Source organism: Pelodiscus sinensis, chromosome 5, assembly GCF_052426305.1.
Source record: "Pelodiscus sinensis isolate ZL-2025 chromosome 5, ASM5242630v1, whole genome shotgun sequence".
Classification (NCBI taxonomy): Eukaryota; Metazoa; Chordata; order Testudines; family Trionychidae; genus Pelodiscus; species Pelodiscus sinensis.
This window is the reverse complement of record NC_143056.1, coordinates 98,929,312-98,949,954: the sequence shown is the minus strand read 5'-3', so window position 1 is coordinate 98,949,954 and position 20,643 is coordinate 98,929,312. Positions and strand designations below refer to the sequence as shown.

General features: G+C 41.1%; 1 protein-coding gene across 1 annotated transcript in view; it reads left to right on the top strand.

Moving 5' to 3' along the window:
- Positions 1 to 20,643, top strand: part of CCDC73 (coiled-coil domain containing 73) — a 204,963-nt gene that overhangs the window by 64,553 nt on the left and 119,767 nt on the right. The window contains exons 4-6 of the mRNA XM_089778828.1: positions 2,275 to 2,310; positions 13,116 to 13,190; positions 17,373 to 17,411. Of these exons, the coding sequence (XP_089634954.1) occupies positions 2,275 to 2,310; positions 13,116 to 13,190; positions 17,373 to 17,411 (150 nt within the window). The remainder of the gene's footprint in view (positions 1 to 2,274; positions 2,311 to 13,115; positions 13,191 to 17,372; positions 17,412 to 20,643) is intronic.

Here is a 20,643-nt window from a genome sequence, read left to right as displayed (position 1 = left end):
AAAGAAAGCTTACAAGAAGTGAAAACTTGGACAGATGACTAGGGAAGAGTATAACTATATTGTTTGAGCACACAGGGGTGTAACCAGGAAGGCCAAAGTGCAATTGGAATTGTAGCTAGCAAGGGATGTGAAGGCTAACAAGAAAGGTTTCTAGGTGTCTGGTTGGTGCCAAGTGGAGTGCCCCAAGGGTCAGTTCTGGGGCTGGTTTTGTACAACATCTTTATTAATGACCTGGATGAGTGGATGGATTGTGCCCTCAGCGAGTTTGCAGGTGACACTAAGCTAGGGGAAGAGGTAGATATGTTGGAGGGTAGGGATAGGGTCCAGAGTGACATAGAAAAGTGAAAGATTGAGTGAAAAGTAATCTAATGAGGTTCATCAAGGACAATGTAGATAGAAGAATCCTAAGTTCTGTTACAGGCTGGGAACCAACTGGCTAAGTAGTAGTTCAGCAGAAAAGGACCTGGGGATGACAGTGGATGAGAAGCTGAATATGAATCAACAGTGTGCCCTTGTTGCCAAGAAGGCTAATGGCAATTAGGGTGCATTAGGAGGATCATTTCCAGCAGATCTAGAGAAGTTATTATTCCCCTTTCTTCGGCACTGGTGACACCACTTCTGGAGTATTGTGTCCAATTCTGGGCCCCCCGTATAGTAAAGATGTGGACACTTTGGAGAGAATCCAGTGGAAGGCAACCAAAATGATTAGGGGCCTGGACCATGTGACATACAAGGAGAAGCTGAGAGATTTGGGCCTATTTTGTTTTCAGAAGAGAAGAGTGAGGGGGATTTGATAGCAGCCTTCAACATCCTGAAGGGGGGTTCCAAAGAAGATGGAGAGAGGCTTTTCTCAGTAGTGACAGATAACAGAACAAGGAGCAATAATCTCAAGTTACAGTGAGGGAGGTCTAGGTTGGATATTAGAAAATACTATTTCACTAGGGGTACGTCTACACTTGCTCCCTAGTTCGAGCTAGGGATGCAAATATAGGCGACCGAGATTGCTAATGAAGCAGGGATTTAAATATCCTGCACTTCATTAGCATAATCTCGCCGGCGAGTTACTCCGCTCAACAGCTGAGTCGAACTAGGAAGTGTGAGCTGGGACGCGTTAGTTCGAACCAAACCCCTTGGTTCTAACTAACATTACTCCTCATAGGTAGACAGTAACTTTGGATGGGCTCTTGGTGTGAGACAGTGGACTGGTTCTCCACAATATGCACCCTGATTGTCTCCATTTGATACAAGCCCTGCCTAGGGTGCACCAGTGCCCCTCTCTTTTGGGGCATAAGGCCACCTACACTTCTGTGACACCCCTTGTGAGACCTCACCTGTAATGTCTACAGGCCTAGCTTCATTGTGCCTACAAGACAACCAGTGCCATAGGGATTCCAGGGTCATGGTACCCTAGGGTATTCTGTCCTTTCTCATTTCGTGATCCAGTCCATCCATGTTTATAACTGGGACCCCTTTAAGCCCTTCTATACCAAGAGCCACCATTGTGATAGAGGCCTCCCTTGCAGAGTATGTCTTCCTTGACCACCACATAGCACAAAGTAGATGGACATGACAGGAATCCAGACTACACCTACTTATGATATATAAAGTGAAGGAACTGAGTGGGATTATGGCAGTACTACCTCATGGAGTCAACAGAGGGGCTATGGCCACAAGACATGAGTGTTGTTTTTCCTACGGATACTCCTAGGCAAAATTCTCTGGCTCCAGTGCACTAGGTGTGTGCATATCTGCTTCATATCTCAAACAATCACAGTTACAGTATGTAACTTTATTTTTGTACATTCGATTTTTTTTTTCATCAAAGTTGTGTTATTTTTTGTTGATTATATATAGTGGTTTAGCAAAAAGGACTGAAAATATTTCTGGAGTAAGTGTCATGGGGCTTGAGACTGCCACCTTTCATGGTGCTGATGGATTTTATCCAATAGCATTAGATTAATCAACATGCTAGCTCAGAAAAAAAAATTAACAGGAGAAGAAAATTTTCTTTCCAGTTTTATGTGGAAAAGTTGGTTTTAGTTTAGACATTTGCTGCTATTGTAGAACTATGATAAAAGTAAACCAGTTACATTGTTATATGTACTATTCACTATATTCTGTTTTCAGCTTATGTGAACAAGATTAATCCTACTGCTCTAATAATAAAATTAATCCTGTCATGTTCTGTTGTCAAAGTATAGAAATAAAATTAATCCTCTAGTATATGTTGTGTTGACATACTATTTTAAATTTTATCCACTATTGGCAATGAAGTTACAAGCAAAGACATTTACCATGGAAGAAGAAAAGGTACTGTATGTAATTATATTATTCCTATAATATATCATTCAATGTAACAAATATGTGATAGGCACGTTATAAAAATGTAAAATAAACATTACATGTGTTTTGAATATAAATTATAAAAAAAATTATGATCATATAGCAATCATACTAAATTATTAATTATTTTTATAGCAGTAGTGCCTAGAGGAGACTAATCTAGCTATGTCTAGACTATGTGGAAGATTCGAAAGAGGATATGCAAATATCTTCTTCCGATCTCACTTTCGAAAGCTCTGCTTTCGAAAGTGAAAGTAGTCTAGACACATTTTTTCGGCAACCCCCCCTTTCTGAAAAGCTGCGTAAACCTCATTTTTTGAGGAAGAATGGATTTTCAAAATAGGGGCGGAGGGTTGCCGAAAAAAATGCATCCAGACTACTTTCACTTTTGAAAGCTCTGCTTTCGAAAGTGGGATCGGAAGAAGATACGCAAATTCCCACAGAATTTGCATATCCTCTTTCGAATCTTCCACGTAGTCTAGACATAGCCTCTGAGATTAAGGTCCTAATGTGCTAGGTGCTGTACAAACATATAATAAGAAAATACTAATATTGCATAATGCATATAATATATTAATTTAATGGTACAAAAATGAATATTAAATTAAGTACAGAATGAAAAATACCGATAGTTTTCATAAGGCTGACTAAATTTTGATTTAAGTAATTGAATTTGTTTAAAATTTCTCATTTCATCTGGATATGGAATTTTTCCATCTCTGATCTTAAATAACTGTTAATGTGCATCCTTTTAAATGGTTGCTGAATTTGACCTGCAGAGGTGACTACATATTAATGATCAATAATGCTATCCCTATACGGTATGTAGTTTACACCTTCATTTAAATAGCTGAGTACTACAGCTATTGTTTGTGCACAAAATAAACGTTATACACTTTTAGAAGTCAGTTGCTTATACCATGTCTACATTTTGAGATAAGGTTGAATCTATTATGGTCGATGTCTGGTCAACCAATTTTGCAAAGTCAAAGGTTCATGTCCTCACTGAGGGGGGAAGAATTCAGTATACTCCGAAGTCCACATTAGGGAGCTTGGCATTGACTTTGAGAGTGATGCACTGTGGGTAACTATCCCATAGTGCCTGTGCCACTTTGCATTCTGGGTTATGCTCCCAATGCATGCTGGAACCAGAACTTTGCAGCGGGACGTTATCGGTTCATGTCGTCAGCATCCCATAATGCACTCATCTTTCTACCCCTTTGCTTGAGATCAATGGGAAACAGTCCTTTCACAACTTTTTTGGCACAGTATGGATCCTGTTTTGCATCAAACCATTGTTATGTTGATGTCTGCCATTTTGTGCCTAATGGCACTGTTCATGTAAGCCCTTGCACTGATGCAAACGCAAACACCAGTCAATCCTGGGGACACAGTGGAATGTGTTTGTGTGGTTGGATTTATTTTAGATCCAAGGGAAACTAGGACACTCCAGAGAGACTTAGTTGCTTTCTTATTACAAGATTTAATCAGTTAACATAGTTATTTAAGTTTTACAAGCCTTAAAAACAATTACTATATAATTTAAACCTTAAATACTATAAATTCTAAAGCAATTAATACAGAGCAAAGCAATGCAAAAGCAATTAATAGAAGATCTACTATAATACAATAATAAAGCCAGCTCACTTACACCTCACCCATATGCTACCTACAGTACGAGTCAGGAGGTCATGGTCTCTTTGATTCCCACCCCTTGGAATGCCATCTACTGCTGTAGCCGATGTGAAGGGCCTATTTACTTCTAGTTACAGCGAGCAGGACCTGTGGGTCAATCCTGCTCACTCCCTTCCATCAATTCTTCTTACTAAGCCCATTTTATAGCAAAGTGAGACTTGGTCATTCTAATAGTATTTACCAATTTATTACATATTATGTAAGATACCTAAAATACCTAGGGCCCTATTTTGGGTACTTCCTGCTACTCAGAATGTTGCAAAAACGACATGCGTAGTTAACAATTTTATGGCTTCATCTGTAATTTTTGTTTATCTGAAACAGAAGTACCAGTACAAGGTTGTTTATCATGTATTCTTGACGTCTCTCAGTACCGCTTAATCGAAAACATTCCTGCCTCTCAAAGCTTCCCCAGCCTTGCCTGTGGGCTTTTGTGCACCAGACTTGAGACAGTCCTGCAGACTTGAGACAGTCCTGGGTTTTGCTTTTCAGAGATCCGCACTGTGGTCAAAGCTGACATTTATTGTCAAGACAGGGCTGTCCAGGATCCCCTACAAATGCCAGTTCTGGTGCTGTGAGACAAGCACAGACTAGCAGGACTGCACTCTGATGCAGCTACTGGACAATTAGCAGTGGTTGCAAAACTTCCAAATGCACAAGGCCATTTTCTTGGAACTTTGCAAATGGCTTTCCCACACTCTGAATCACAAGAATACCAGAACAAGACCCACTCTGACCATGGAGAAGCGCATGGCAATAGCCCTGTGGAAGCTTGCAATGCCAGACAGCTACTGGTCAGCTGGAAATCAGTTTGGAGTGGGGAATACTACGGTGGGAGCTCTCGTTATATAAGTAGCAAAGGTGATCAATACCTTTCTGCTATGGAGGGCTGTGATTCTGGGAAGCTTGGATACTGTAGTAGATGGCTTTGCTGTGATGGGATTCTTTAACTGCGGTGGGGGATAGGCAGAACACATATCTCCATATCTGCCCCCAGATCACCTTGCCAAAGAGTACATTAATCACAGGGGGTACTTCATGGTGCTGCAGGCACTGGTAGATCACAAAAGCTATTTCACTGACATCAGCGTGGATGATTGAGAATGGTGCATCTTTAAGAACTCCTGGACCCCAGTAAGAAGCAGTTCAACTACAGGCTGAGGAAGTGCAGAATGATGGTTAAATGTTTAAAGGGAAGGGTTAGGAGTCTTCTGACTAGGTTGGACCTCAGTGTATACATCATAATCTTTGTGAGAGCAAGGGGGAATCTTATCGGACAGGGAGGGGGGCTGAGGCAGAGCACCTAGCCAAAAATTTTGATCAGTCAGACACCAGGGCAATAAGGAGAGCACAGCATGGGGCAGCACAAATCAGAGAGGCTTTGAAAGAAAGTTTTATGAATGGCCAATTTTGAGTCTCATGCTTGTTGTTTTCAGTGAGGTGCCTCTGCATTCATTCCAGTTTGCCCCTGCAGTACAAGCAATAAAGAGACTGTTGTCCAGAGATCATGTTTTTGTTTTGTTTGTTTGTTATTGATTAGGGAAGACAGCAGGGAAATAAAAGAAGTTAAGGCTGCACTTGAGGACCGTCCCCCTTCTTGGGGCCTGTGGAGATGGAGGCTGTGGAACTGTGGGGAGGAGGAAAAAGTTACTTTGTATAGGGTGATTGGGGTTCGGAGTGAGAGGGGTTATGCTCCAGGCACACAGCCAGGCTCTCCATTACTGTCATCAGGGAGGCAAAGATACTGTCCTGTTGCCTCACCTGCAACTCCCTGCAAGCTCTCCTCTCCTGCCGTTCCACAACCTTGTCCTGGCACTTGGACCCTCTCTCCTCCAGGAACATATTCATCCAGTCCATTTGCTCATTGAACATTATCTTCCCTTGACCATTTTTGCCCGAGGATCTTTGCCAGACGGACAGGTGGTAGAGCTGGGGGAAGTGCGCAGCAAGCTGGCTGCTGTTCCCACTGTAACAAAAAGTTAGAAAGGCACATATTACAGTCCTCCCTCGGGCAAAACTTACACTGTTCACGTAAAAACGGCACTCAAACCCTAAATTTGGGATCCATTAGGGTGTAAATTAGTACAATATTAATGTTAGAATTTGGGCATATAATACTTTTAGGGCTTTGTTATACTTGTCTTGCAAATCCTATATTTAATCAAAGATTTGCAGGAAACAGTATTAATTTTCTTATATGCATACCCAACAATATGTCTTGTAAAACTATAGTATTCTCATATATGCAGTTTCATGGTGGAATATTTTATAACGGCCACATTTTTAAAGAAAAGATACAAAATAAAGAAATTATTTTTGAAAATAGTAAATAATGTTAAGGCTGTGACAAAAAACAGATAACTTGAAATCAAAATCAATATTAATATTTTAACCCTTCCTGTTTTATTATTAGTAATGCACTAAAACTTAAAGAAAGTAAATCAGCTCTAACATGTTTTGGCATCAATTTGAATTACAGCTTTAGGGTATTTGTGTACTTTTGTATTTATATTGTTAAAAGATTAAATATTCATTATAGTTTTTACTATATGTTTTTCTTTTATATAAGATTCAGATGTTACAAAAAGGTAGTATTTGTATTTGAACAGGCATTTGTAGTTTTTAGTCCATGGGTAGAGATTCCAAGGTGATGAATAATAAATAGAAGTTATTCTTCTTCAAGAGATGTCCCCGTGGATGCTCCATGTTTGATCTTGGTGCCATCCTGGCTCAGAGATTTTCAAGCAGTCCCTGTGTGTACTGCGCATGCACAGCGCCAACCAGCATGTTGCATGCCAGTAGGTATTGCACACACGTAGCCCAAGCCCTCCAGTTCCTTCTCACCTGCCATCAGCCTGAGACAGAGCTCTGCAGTTCTTCTTTGAGAGATGTCCCTGTGGTGCTCCACAGAAGGTGTCGGTGCATCCTAGCACCACAGACCAGAATCTTCAAAGCAGTGCCTGGGAAGGCTGTGTATGCAAGGCAGCAGAGCACACAAGTGCTGCGTGGTGCAACCACTCATGTGCAGCCCCCCTCCTCTCACTTCCTTCTCACTGTCCCCGGCTTAAGACAGAGCTCAGCAGTGCTTTTCACTCAGCGTTGTTCTCTATAGATAAGTAGTTTGTTTCCCTCCGTTCTCCTTGTTTGTTACCTTATTACCTATCAAAGTTCATCTTCCTAGAAAATTAAAAAAAAAACCCTCCTGTTATCCAAGTTCTTTTTCTCATTGTTCCAATCTTTACCCTCATCAGACAAATGCCTGGATCACCAGGATTTAAGCGTTGAACCATATGTAATGACGCCATGCCTGTCTGACGGACATTCCAAGTGTGTCAAATGTCTAGGCGAGAGTTATATGCAGCAGGATTGTCACCACTGTGCTAAGCTTAAGGCATGCATGCACAGAGATAGAGAACTCCATCTTAAAGTGCTAATGCTTGAAAAGGCACAGAACCCTGCCTCTAACCTGGGCAACTAAAGGCCTGAAAAACTGAAATCTGATAAGGGAAAAAAATCCCCAAAGAAGCGCGCCTCCTCTCTACCTCATAAGTTGCAGTCGCCAAAGCAGCACTTTACTGAGAAGTCAGCACCAAAAGTTGAGGCTGCACCGCACCTCAGCACGTATGACGTGCCAGGCATGTCATGGCACGCCAGATGCATATGGCAAGTATGACGCGCTATTGGCGCCATCTCTGGTACCGTCACTAATTGCACTGTCTACACCAGCACTAAGGTACCTTCATCATAAGCAACTCACTGTTTCTTCCACCCTCAACTCTCCATTCCTCAGCATTGATACATCACCAGTCACAGCAGCACTGAGACATGCCTCTTCTCCTACACTTTTATGGAGTGATGAGGATGATGCAGAGGAGCCATCCTTCTCACCCTGACTCTCACCTGGCACCAAGGTCTTGGTACTGTCCTCACATCCTACCTTTAGGCTCTCAATGGGGGCACTATTCCCCCCTGGGGACCACACCCCTGCATGCTACCACCCATGCCATATGGTGCTTAGTGATAGTACTGGAGCCCGTGGGCATACAGGTACAAAAGGAAACATACTAAAAAGACAAACAGGTTGTGCCTTCCCCTGCACGCCAGTGTCCATCTCCTCAGAGGATGCAGGAAGATGCACCAGATCAGCAAAACAGTGAATCAGGACCAGACACATCCCCTAATACTAATTCATTGTCTTTGCCAGACAAAGCAGTAATGCCATCAACTCCAATGGCGGTGGATTACTTCATAACCTTTCGAGACCTCTTCAAAAAGGTGGCAGTGGATCTCAACATTGCAATGGAGGAGGTCTTTAATACCCAACACAAGCTTACCGACATTTTACAGGCCACTCTTACTGCCATGATCGCGCTTCCTATTAACCCCACGATTTTGGACCCTGATAAAATGATCTAGCAGACCTCTGCAACTATACTACACACCTGCAAACAGGCTGATAGAAAATATTATGTTCCCCCTAAGGGAACTGAGTTTCTGTTTACTTATCCTCCTAATTCCGTAGTAGTCGAGGCCACGCAAAAGAGAAATCAGCAACACCAGCCATGATCTGGGACAGCAAGCGACTAGACCTCTTTGGTAGAAAGGTCTATACATCTTCAACACTTTGGTTCCGAGTTGCCAACTATGTCACATTGCTTAGTAAATATGATTTCAACAACTATTTGAAGTTTAATACTTTTATTGACAATATACCAGAGGCAAAGAAACAACAATTTAATGCAATGATCTCCGAAGGACACACGAATTCACACACAGTATTACAGACTGCCCTAGACACGGCTGACACGGCCACTAGGTCAACACCCATGGTTGTCATTATGAGGTGAGCCTTCTGGTTTAACTCCTCGGCTTTCCTGAGGGAAATACAGTCTACAGTGGAGGACCTCCCTTTCAAAGGTGAGAAGCTCTTTTCTACCAAGACCAATGATGTCCTCCATTCCATGAAGGATTCAAGAGCCACCTTATGTTCCCTGGGAATCCACGCACTTGCAAATAGAAGGCAAAAATTTAGATACCAGCCAGATCCAAGACCCAAGTACACCTTGTATACTTATCACCAGCAGAGAGAGGACCACCAGCCTCAGCAACAACGGGATCAGGGTAGGCAGCAGAGCAGACGCAATCAGACTAGCACTGCAAACCAGCCGCCTCAGCAAAATAAACAAATTTGAGGCCTTAATCGAGGGACTGCAAACATCTTCACCTGCTCCAGAGCTTCTAACTTCTGAGAAATCATTTGACCATCATCTTCTGCCCTTTTACCCAGCAGAGCAGATCATAACATCTGACAAATGAGTGCTGCAGTCAATTAATTCAGGATATACTATCCCACTTTATTTCCATTCCCCCTCCCGACTCACCTATTCCATCCCTCTTTAGGGATGGATGATCATAATGGTCCCTTCTGACCTTAAAGTCTATGAGTCTATTATTATGACAATATCCTACAACAGGAAGTTGACCATCTTCTTAGATTGGGTGCTATAGAGCCAGTCCCACAAGGGCATGAGAGGAGTGGATTCTACTCACACTACTTCCTCATTCAAAAGAAGAATGGTAGATGGCACCCCATTTTAGACCTTAGATCCCTCAACAAATTTGTAAAAAGGCAAAAGTTCCGAAGAGTAACAAAACACCATAATTTCTGCTCTGGAGTTTGGTGACTGGTTTTCATCTCTCAACTTACAGGATGCCTATTTTCATGTCCATATTTATCTTGCTCATAGGCATTTTCTCTGCTTTACCCTAGGTACATGCACTACCTATATATGGGCTCTTTCTTTGCTTTATCCTAGGTACGTGCGCTTTACCTTATCTTACTCATAGGCATTTTCTTTGCTTTACCCTAGGTCCTACCATTTGGACTCTCCACAGCATTGAGAGTTTTCTCTAAAATGCTTGTAATAGTCACTGCCTACCTAAGGAAACTCAATATCATTATTTTTCCTTATCTCGATAACTGCCTGATCAAATTCAGGCCACAGACACAGTCCCATCACAACATTCACATGGACATGACTTGCTTTCAATCCTTGGGCCTACTGATAAATGAAACAAAGTCCGTACTCATGCCAGTGAGGTCCATACAGTGTATAGTGGCTTAATTCGACTCAACAGTTACAATAGCTTCCATGCCCACTGAAAGGTTCAAAAAGATCAGGGACCTGGTCAAAAAGCCATGCATGATGCCACAGGTAACAGCACACGATTGCCTTCAGTTGCTTGGACACGTCAGCATGCAACCCAGTGGTCCCCAATGCACATCTGTTAATGAGATTCCTACAGGATTGACTCAGCATGGTCTATAGACCAAACTATCATCCCCTTAGTAAGCCTCTTTCCATCCCGTCCATGGTAAAAAAACGCACTACTGTGGTGGACAAAGATACAGAAATTATGTGCAGGAATTCCATTCCAACCACCAGAACCCTCCATCGTCATTACAACATATGCCTCCGACACGGGCTGGGGAGCGCACATGGGAAATCTAACTCAGGGCCTCTGGACACAGAAGGAAAGGGCTTTCCACATAAATATACTAGAACTGAGAACTGTAAGACTAGCCTGCCAACACTTCCTCCCATCAATAGCACACAAGCATGTCAAGATATATACTGACAATGTTGCCATCATGTTTTATATAAATAGACAAGGAGGAGCCCATTCCCATGCCCTATGTACAGAGGCTATTACCCTGTGGAATTGGAGCCTTTCCCATGTCATCACTCTCAGTGCCTGTTATCTACCAGGTGCACTAATCAGATCATTACCTCAACAGCACAAGTGGCAGGTAGACTAACAGACATTGGACGCAATCTTCACACATTGGGGTCAACCTTTAATGGATCTTTTTGCAACAAGCACCAACAAAAATGCCCCCTTACTGCTCCTGGGCAGGCATAAGCAAAGACTCCCTTGGAAGTGCTCTCAGCAAAAAATGGAACCATTGCCTCTTCTACACCTTCCCTTCCATTCCTCTCCTTCTTTGCATGATACTCAAGATAAAAATGGACAACGCCAGAGTCATTCTAATAGCTCTATGCTGGCCCAGACTACCCTGGTTCCCTTTTCTCAGCATAATGGTACTGTTTTCGCTGATCTCCCTGCCACGCAACCCAGGCTGTTATATCAACCAGGCGTACAGAGCCAACACCAGTGGTTCCTCAGACCCCATCCAAAGGCTGGATCACTCTTATGCATACAGTTACAATGTTCTGACTAAGTACACAATATACTTCTACACAGTCGTGCTGTCTCGACTAGGAAAACATATTCTGACAAGTGGACATGTTTTGCACATTGGACCATCCTGTGTAACATCTCTCCTGAAAGTGCCCCATTACCTGTCATCCTTGACTACCTCCTGCGCCTAAAGCAGTCCAACCTTTCCATCAGCTCTATTAGGGTGCACCTAGCTTTTATAACCACATTCCATTAAAAAACAGATGATAGTACAATTTTTGCCCATCCAGTGACAGAATGCTTCAGGAAGCACTATATAGTGAAGTAATTCCACCAAGGGAATCATGGGACCTTCATCTCGTTCTCAGTGCACTGACCAATCTTCCATTTAAGCCAATGGCCACCTGCTCCCTTTACCTTTCTATGAAGACCACATTTCTAGTTGCAATTACATCCGCCAGGCAGGTGGGAGAAATGGCAGCCCTGATGGCGGCTCCTCCATACACCATCTCTTTTAAAGACAAAATCATGCTATGTACCTACCCTAAATTCTTCCCCAATGTACACTCTTACTTCTACATAAACCATACTGTTCAGTTACTTGTATTTTCCCCTAAACTTCATGCTAATACTTTCGAAGCAAGGATGCATACACTAGATGTCCATAGGGCTCTCTCATTTTACATTCACATAATGAAGCCCTTTAGGGCTTTGCTCAGACTTTTCATATCCATCTCAGGATGAAAAAAAAGACAGCAGATATCCTCCCAAAGACTGTCTGACTGGATTTCTGACTGCATAGCCTTATGCTACCATCACAATCAGCTTGTTCCACCTACCTCCATCCGAGCCCACTCCACCAGAGCCATGGCAATGTCTGTAGCTTACCTCTGCAAGGTCCCCCTTGAGGACATGTGTGCTACAGCCACATGGCTTCTGACCAAACATTTGCAAAGCACTATGCGCTTTCTCATGGACCTCTCTTTTCACTGAGGGTCACCCAGGCCATGCTGTCAGTTTATCTGCCAGAACCAAAGTCTCTGCCTCCTTAGAACATACAGTTTTGTAGTCACCTGCTGTGGAGCACCCACAAGGACGTCTCTCTCTTGAAGAGGAGGTTATTCACCTTTAGCAGTAACTGACCTTCTTCAAGATGAGCGTTCCTGTGGGTGCTCCACTACCCTCCCTTTCTCCCCTCTACTTCAAAGACCTTTTTTCCATAGGCCAGGTTTCTGGATAGAGAAGGAAGTGAGGGGAGGGTGGCCGTGCATGCATGGTTGCACCATGTGGCGCTCATGCGCCCTGCTGTTGCGTATGCACAGCCCCCACCAGGCACTGCTTTGAAGATTCCAGTCTGTGACAGTGGGACACACCAACCTACTGTGGGGCACCCACAGAGATGCTCATATTGAAGAATGTCAGTTACTGCTAAAAGTGAGTAACTTCCTCTTCTCTGTTTCTCAGAAGATGTTGGTCAAATTTATAGGTAAATGGACCTATGTTTTGCTGTTTTGGTGTTTAATATCTTGTTTCAAAGGTGGGATTATTTGTTAATCCTGTGTTTATGCCTCAAATTTCTCTGCCATACAGGAAATAATCCACTTAGCATCCCAGGTTCCTTGACTACTTGTAAGTGGGGGAAAAAATCACCTTTGTGCTCTCAGTTTTAGTCTCTTCTTAGCACATTTCTAAATACTCCATATATTGACTTAGTTAAGTGCTACATGATTGTTTTGTATGCCGATTGTTCTCCATGGTCAAGAATCTGTCACAGTAGAGAAGTGCTTTATCTTCTTTATACTTGTGGTTGACAAGTTTATGTCATAATGTCTTTGGTTATTTCCAAATGCTAAAATATGACTTCTGATCTAAAGGGCAAATTTCAGCTTGCTGTAGAAACAAAAGAAAAAGAAATTGATGGGCTGAAAAAAACATTAAAAACATTACAGGTAAATTAACTTTATTGTTAAATTCAGTACTCATAACTCTTATTAGTTGTTTTTTTTTAAAAGCATCTTCTATAAGCTCTTATTTTCTTTTTTCCTGTACAGGTACACCTTACTTCCAAGCAACCAGATTCACCTGCTACCTAAGTTTCCCTCATCAGTCTATGGTCTGTCTTTATTTCTCAGGGTTTTTTAATTTAGTTCTTCCCTTCTGGAAAGACTAAGTATACAATTCTCCCAGCTTTTGCTCTTTCTGGGACACAGCCTTCCTCTTTCTCTGAAATCTTCTTCTCTGGCTACCAGAAAAGTGAAGTGGAGTTTTCTACAACTCTCTGGAAGTGTTGGCCTTGGAGGGACTCCTAAACAGGAGGCCACAATGGGCCCCACACTGCTGCTATTGCCTCTGCACCTGATTTTGTCACAAGTTTACCATCTTTCCACATAGTGCACAGCTAACAAACACAAATTCTGATCCCTGCCTGACAAAGTCACTGTTTGTACTGATTGAGGTAATCACTATTTGATATCAGGTCAAGCTACACATTTCAAGCTGTGAGTTATATACAGCATTTTATTTTGTCTACACAAGGCTAGGGATGTCAGTGTGTAGATGAACACATGATTAACTGATAAGCATGGCTTATTGGTTAATATTGTCAACTACACACATTTCCCCCCCTTGCTGCCTCTGTATGAGAGGCAGTGTGGGAAGGGGGGAATGGGAGCTCCCCACAAGCATCAAATCTACTTGCATCCCCACTTCCGCGCTGTTGCCTGATAGAGAGGCAGCAGCATGGAGAGTGAGAGGGGCAGGCTGGAGCCAACACACTTGAGGAACCAGCTTTCAAGCCAGCTCTCCATGTGTATCAGCTCCCACTGACCCACTTGCCCCTTCCCTTGCTGCCTCCTATAGAGGCAGTGGGCAGGGAGAGGCAAGAGCTGGTGCTTGAGGGAGCTGGATTAAAAGCTGGTTCCCTCCAGCATCAGCTCCCTCGTGTCACCTGCCCCCTCACCCCATGCTGCTGCCTTTGTCAACAGCTCCAAGCTCCCAGCCTCTGCCCATGAGGGGCTCAGACCATGGCAGAGAGGGGTTGCTGCCACCTCATGCTGCTGCCTCTGTATCAGAGTATAATACATTGAACTGTGGATATATTTTTTTTAAATGGAAGAGTTGACCTAAACTTCATTTGGTCACCTGTTTTATAACTAAGATGATATTGGGAAGGGCAGTCATTGCAATGGTGTTGGCATGACCTAATATTCTCAAATGGATCTTGAGATAGTGGCAATGGCACTCATATGCCAACATCCAAGCTTTTAACATGGCCAGCATCCCTCTGGACAGTAATTTTGTATAGATTCCTGCTGCCATATATGCATAAGACATTCAGACGAATGCTGGCATGGGTAAATCGTATTATTTATGAATAGCCCCCAGATTCTTGTAATTATGGCTTAACTTTATCATAAGTGCAACAACTAATGCTATTCTTTATGGAATTATGACATTCAAGGTTGGGTATGCAGATTTTTTTTAGGCTAGTTACTATGACTTTGGCTATGCCTACACTATGGACCTTATAGTGGCACAGATTTAGTGTTGCAGCTGCACTGCTGTTAGGTTTTTCATGTCGCTACCCTGTGCCGATGGGAGAGAGCTTTACTTTTGGCATAATTAAGCCACCTCCAACAAGCTGTAGTAGCTGTGGTAGTGGGAGAGCATCTCCTGCTGACACAGCACTGTCTGTACTGGCATTTTGGTTGGTGAAACTCATGTTGGTCAGGGAGGTGTTTTTTCATATTCCTGACTGACTCAGCTACCCCTCTGAAGCTTTTGTGTAAATGGAGCAGGTTTAATGCCTGTTGCACTGCAAAACAAATAGATCCCAGAACAGCACCACTTCTCCTCAACTTGGACTATTTCCTTACATTAAAATAATTTGGCCATTCCCTCAGCTCTATCTAGTAGCTACCACTACATTCTATTCAAAACAGACAATAACACTGGCTGTGTCTACACTGGCATGAATTTCTGGAAATGCTTAAAACGGAATACTATTCCGTTTTCAGTTTTTCCGGAAAAGGAGCGTCTACATTGGCAGGCTGCTTTTCCAGAAAAGCCCTTTTTCCGGAAAAGCGTCTGTGGCCAATGTAGACGCGCTTTTCCGGAAAAGAGCCCCGATCGCCATTTTCGCGATCGGGGCTTTTTTTCCAGAAAAGACTACTGGGCTGTCTAAACTGGCCCTTTTCCGGAACAGTGTTCTGGAATAAGGACTTATGCCCGAGTGGGAGCAGAATAGTTTTTCCGGAATAGCGGCTGATTTTGTACAGTAGAGCATCGTTGCTTTTCTGGAAATTCAAGGGCCAGTGTAGACAGCTCGCAGCTTATTCCGGAAAAGCGGCTGATTTTCCAGAATAAGTGGCCCAGTGTAGACACAGCCACTGTGTTTACTCACCCTATTACCAAAAGCTCTAAAAGGGCATTACACCATGCTGTACCTGGACGTCTCACCCTCGGTCCCTCCCTGGAACTTGAATCTGGTCTTCACAGCTCTCCCCCCAAACCATTTGAGCCACTAACCACCTGCTCATTACTGCATGTATCTATGAAAGTCTCATTCCTTATGGCAGTCACTTCCGCCAAACACTATATTTTTTCAAGGATAAGGTTAACCTGAGAACCCACCATAAATTTCTCCCTAAGATTTATGCTTCTTTTGACATTAACCAACCCATACATCTCCCAGTATTCTTCCCAAAACCATATACCATAGCTGAATGTTCAATGGTGACCCAATATCCACATGAAGACTTTCTAATTGTACAGTGGATTGGATAAGGCTCTGCTATCAACTGCAAGGAATGCAGCCATCACAGCTTATATGCACACACTCTGTCAGAGGGGTGGCCATATCAGTAGCATTCCAGTGCAATGTGCCCTTGACTGACATATGTAAGGCAGTCACATGGACATCAAAACATACCTTTATCTGTCACTATGTCATTACCCAAGTGTCTCAGATGGATACACTCCTGGACACTGAAGTACTCTCAATGGCTATCCTCCAGCTCTGAAGTCCTTCCCATCCTAAAGGACACTGCTACGAATTGTCTAGAGTGGAGCACTCATGGGGACACCTCTTGAGGAAGAAGTGAAGGTACCTCACCTGTGCAGTAATTGAGGTTCTTCAAGATGAGTGTTCCTGTGGGTACTCAACTACCTGCTCTTTGCCCCATTACTTCAGAGTTCAGTGCCTCCATGGTAGAAAGGGACTTCATAGCTCTGGGTCCTGTGTGCGGCTCTCTAAACAGAGGGGGGTCTGCAAGACAAACCATGTCCACATGTGTGACACCTGTACTCTGCTGCAAAGGTGCAGGGATGCACTAATGCCTGGAGTGAAGCACCCATGGAGACACTCATCTTGAAGAACCTCAGTTACTGCAGAGATGAGTAACCTTCACTTTCATCTATTGAGGGCTAAATATAGCTCCCTCCAAATTCTGTGCTAGGAATATGCTGCTGATGGGGGAGAAATGTATATCACATTTTAGCACGCCTACTATATGTTTAACTATGAATAAAGTATTGTGTACAGGACCTAAATTTGGATACCTTTATTATAATATAACAATGAAGATTTTCTCCTATTCCTTTTAAAGTCAATAGGAATTCTGCTATTGTCTTAGTTGAAAATTGGACTGAGATCTAATTTATTTACAATAATATATGGTGTAAAACAACTTTATTAAAGTAGTACAAGTCATTAAAGGTTCACAGGCATTATTAGGTGACATTTTCACATTTGGTCACTACATTTGGTCTTTAATTCAGGTAAACGTATAAAAAATTACTAATAAAATATTGTGTTGACTTATACGATGTTAAACATTAAAATAGTATGTGTGTCACACTACATATTTCTATTATTTTATATTAATTTGCATTAGTATTTCACTGATTTATTTTGCATTCTTTAGATATTTCAATAAGTACAAAGTTATAATCTTAGTCTTACAATAAAAAAAACCATTACAATAACTGAACCAAAAAGAGGGTTATCAAAATCCTTCAATAATATTGAAAATACAAATAAAATATTTAATATGTAATCCTTCTTTAATAAAGACTGGTAAAGAAAAATTATACTGTAACATTAATTGTATAGCTTTTTTGTGTTTTTATAGATTTCAAAATACTCTTTACAGAAGAAACTGAACGAAATGGTAAGAAACTGCAAACACTGTAGATGAGTAGAGAATAAAGAGGCTGACAATTTTTATGACGACAAAATGATGACATATTGGGAAAATTATAATGAAATTACTGGCAGTATTTTATAAATAAGCTATGAAAAGTAATTATTTGTTTAGACCTAACTAAAAGAAAATGGTCACATTGTTTTCTATGCCAAATGCTTTAGTTTTTGCTCTTTTTTAGTATATTCTGACAATTGAAGAGTTGTTAATAAAAACTTTTAATACTTGGAATTTTTTCTAAAATTGAAATATTCCTTAATTTGTAAAGTAGGTATAGCTTGTTCAACTTTTGCTTATTAGAATCAGCATAGATGTTTTTGTGCAGAATATAAACAGAATAACAATATTACTTTATCTTTATAATGATAAGGCATGGCCTGGAGTTCTCTGCACTAACATGGGACAGATAGGGACAATGATGTATCTAAAAGTTAATATTTTAGCAAAAAGGATATGACATTGGGAGGCTAGAGTTATTTTTAAATATTAGTTCCTCAATAGAATTTAGATTTGATCCAAGGACATAAAAACTAGGGGAAAAACAACTTACTCCCTCAGATAGTGAATATAAATTCATATAGGGTGAAAAATTTAGTCACTCTGAATCTTGTGGTGTTTTAGGAAGTGAAAGAGCGAGCTGCAGAAACATTGCTAAGCTTGATTGAATAGATGCTGTAACAATTCTGCTGCTGCTCAACTGGAAAGAATAAAGATAATATTGTCAGACCATTATAAACTGTGATTTTAATTAAGAAGCTCAAAAACTAGAGTCCAGTTTAGCTTTAAGTACCATGACATTTGTACTGAAAGTCATCTTCAACGCTACAGTAGTTTTACACAAAATGTGGTGAAATTGAATAATGTGTCCTTTGACCTGGGAGATAAGGCTACAAGTTAAAGATCAAAGGCAAACATGAGATTTGTTTTGGCATATTTTCACTTTTAACTTGTATTTGTTGTTAAATAATTATTAGCTGAAAAATGTTAATATACACAAAATTATTGAATTTATATTTATACCTCTTCAAGTACAGTCTTTTACTGAGCTCCCATGTTCTGTCTTCCATATGAAAGAGAATAATATTCAAATTACATAACTTTTTATCTACTAACTAGAGACGTATATATACCTTCTAATGAAATATTGCTTATTTATATATCCCTGTATTTTATGGTATGTGTGGATCTTTTTCAACTCCTGATCATTAAATATTTGTCTTCGGATGCCGTGGAAATTAAACACTATAGTGCTGATACAATGTAAGACCCTGGATGAATAAATAGTTACTCCTAATAATTTACTAGAAATATGTGGAGAAATATGTTAGAAACCCTTTTGGGGACACGTTCCTGCTTTCTGTAACTCTCATTCTTAGAGAATAAAGATGATAGATTTGTACCCATTATGAGTGATACTAACCAGTGTAAGGACTTTGATATTATGATGTGGAAAACAGATAAACATTTTAAAATTAAACAGGGAATGATAAAAAAAGCTCTTAGAAATTCCAAGACATTTGTTATTTTATACTAATTTATATGTCCAGATTTAATGAGCAGCTACAAAGCCTAATTCATATTCCGCACCTTAGAAAATCTGCCAGCCAGGATAACTACATTTCCTTCTGCTGGAGACTAGATGTGCCATCTTAGGCTTGCGGGCTCTCTTAACCTCTAAAGCTGCAATGTTGACACATTTGGTGCACACCATACTTAATTATGTGTAATCAAGTTTGGTTTGGGAATCAAGGTTACTGAGTGTTGTTAGCCATTCATATGATACCATGAAATTACATTAGATTTTTGAAGAACAGGACAGAATTTTTGTTTTGTACTTTTAAAAGATTTTTAGAAAACCAAACATTAATAGAAAAATGTAATTTCCTCCTTTTTATTCCAATCTGTTTCAATGAAAACAAGGACCCAGATTCCCAGTGCAGTATGACTAATTTTTACCTGTGGATTCTAGTCTGTGGAAGGATCAGCACAGGGTAGGGAATGCTAATATAGGCTTGGTCTACATGTCTCCTATTCCATGTCTTCTCCCTGTAGCTTTATTTATTGCCAGACAATAAACTTTCCCTTATAGTATCTGAAACATGATGCTATGTATGAGAATCGAGAGATTTACATGAAAAGTAATGAGTCTAATTCTACTAAGATGAGTGTTATGAAAATAGTAAACAAACACTGATTTTTGAAAAATAAATTATGTTTTATAAACATTTTCATTATTAATAATCTAAAAATTCAGGACACAAGGAATATTTATATTAATATGATTTTTATTTTGATAGTTTCTTAACATTTTTAGGAATTCAGACACAGCTGTTTGTGGCTGAAAAATACTATAATGTATTCTGGACTTCATTAAAAATGTTGTAAAGACTGATATTAGGAGAAAAAATTGGCAGGAACTATTATATAGGCCGAATTTCCTGCTTTGATGATTTACAGATTTTGATAGCTCTCTTGTGCATAATGTCCACATCATTTTGCCCCAGGTCTCTTGCAATAATAACTTCTCCATCTCCTTGGTACTCTGAGCTTCTAGTTACTATCTTCAGTCTCACTGCATGCATCTGACCATTCCCAACATATTCCTCAGATGTGAGCACTCTGCCTTGTATGTTACCCACCAAACTACCTGACTCTGAGCTATTTCCCTGGATTAATTATGCCAAGAACTCACTCTTTTCAGCAAACAACCTGGAAACAGCCAATTCCATTCCCCATCGCAGCTTAACTTTATATCATGTGGAGAGCACTGTAGTTATCCCTCCACGTGAAATATCTAATTGTAGTACAGAGAAATAAAATTCCATGTCTTCCCAGTCTAAACCTATGTCTATAATATGAGGCTGTGTCTACATTGGCACCCCTTTCCGGAAAAGGGATGCTAATGAGACACTTCAGAATTGCAAATGCCGCGGGGGATTTAAATATCCCCCGCAGCATTTGCATGAACATGGCTGCCACTTTTTTCCGGCTCGGGGTTTTGCCGGAGAAAAGTGCCAGTCTAGACGGGATCTTGCAGAAAATAAGCCCTTTTCCGGAAGATCCCTTATGCTGGAAAAAAGCGGCAGCCATGTTCATGCAAATGCCGCGGGGGATATTTAAATCCCCCGCGGTATTTGCAATTCTGAAGTGTCTCATTAGCATCCCTTTTCTGGAAAAGGGTGCCAATGTAGACACAGCC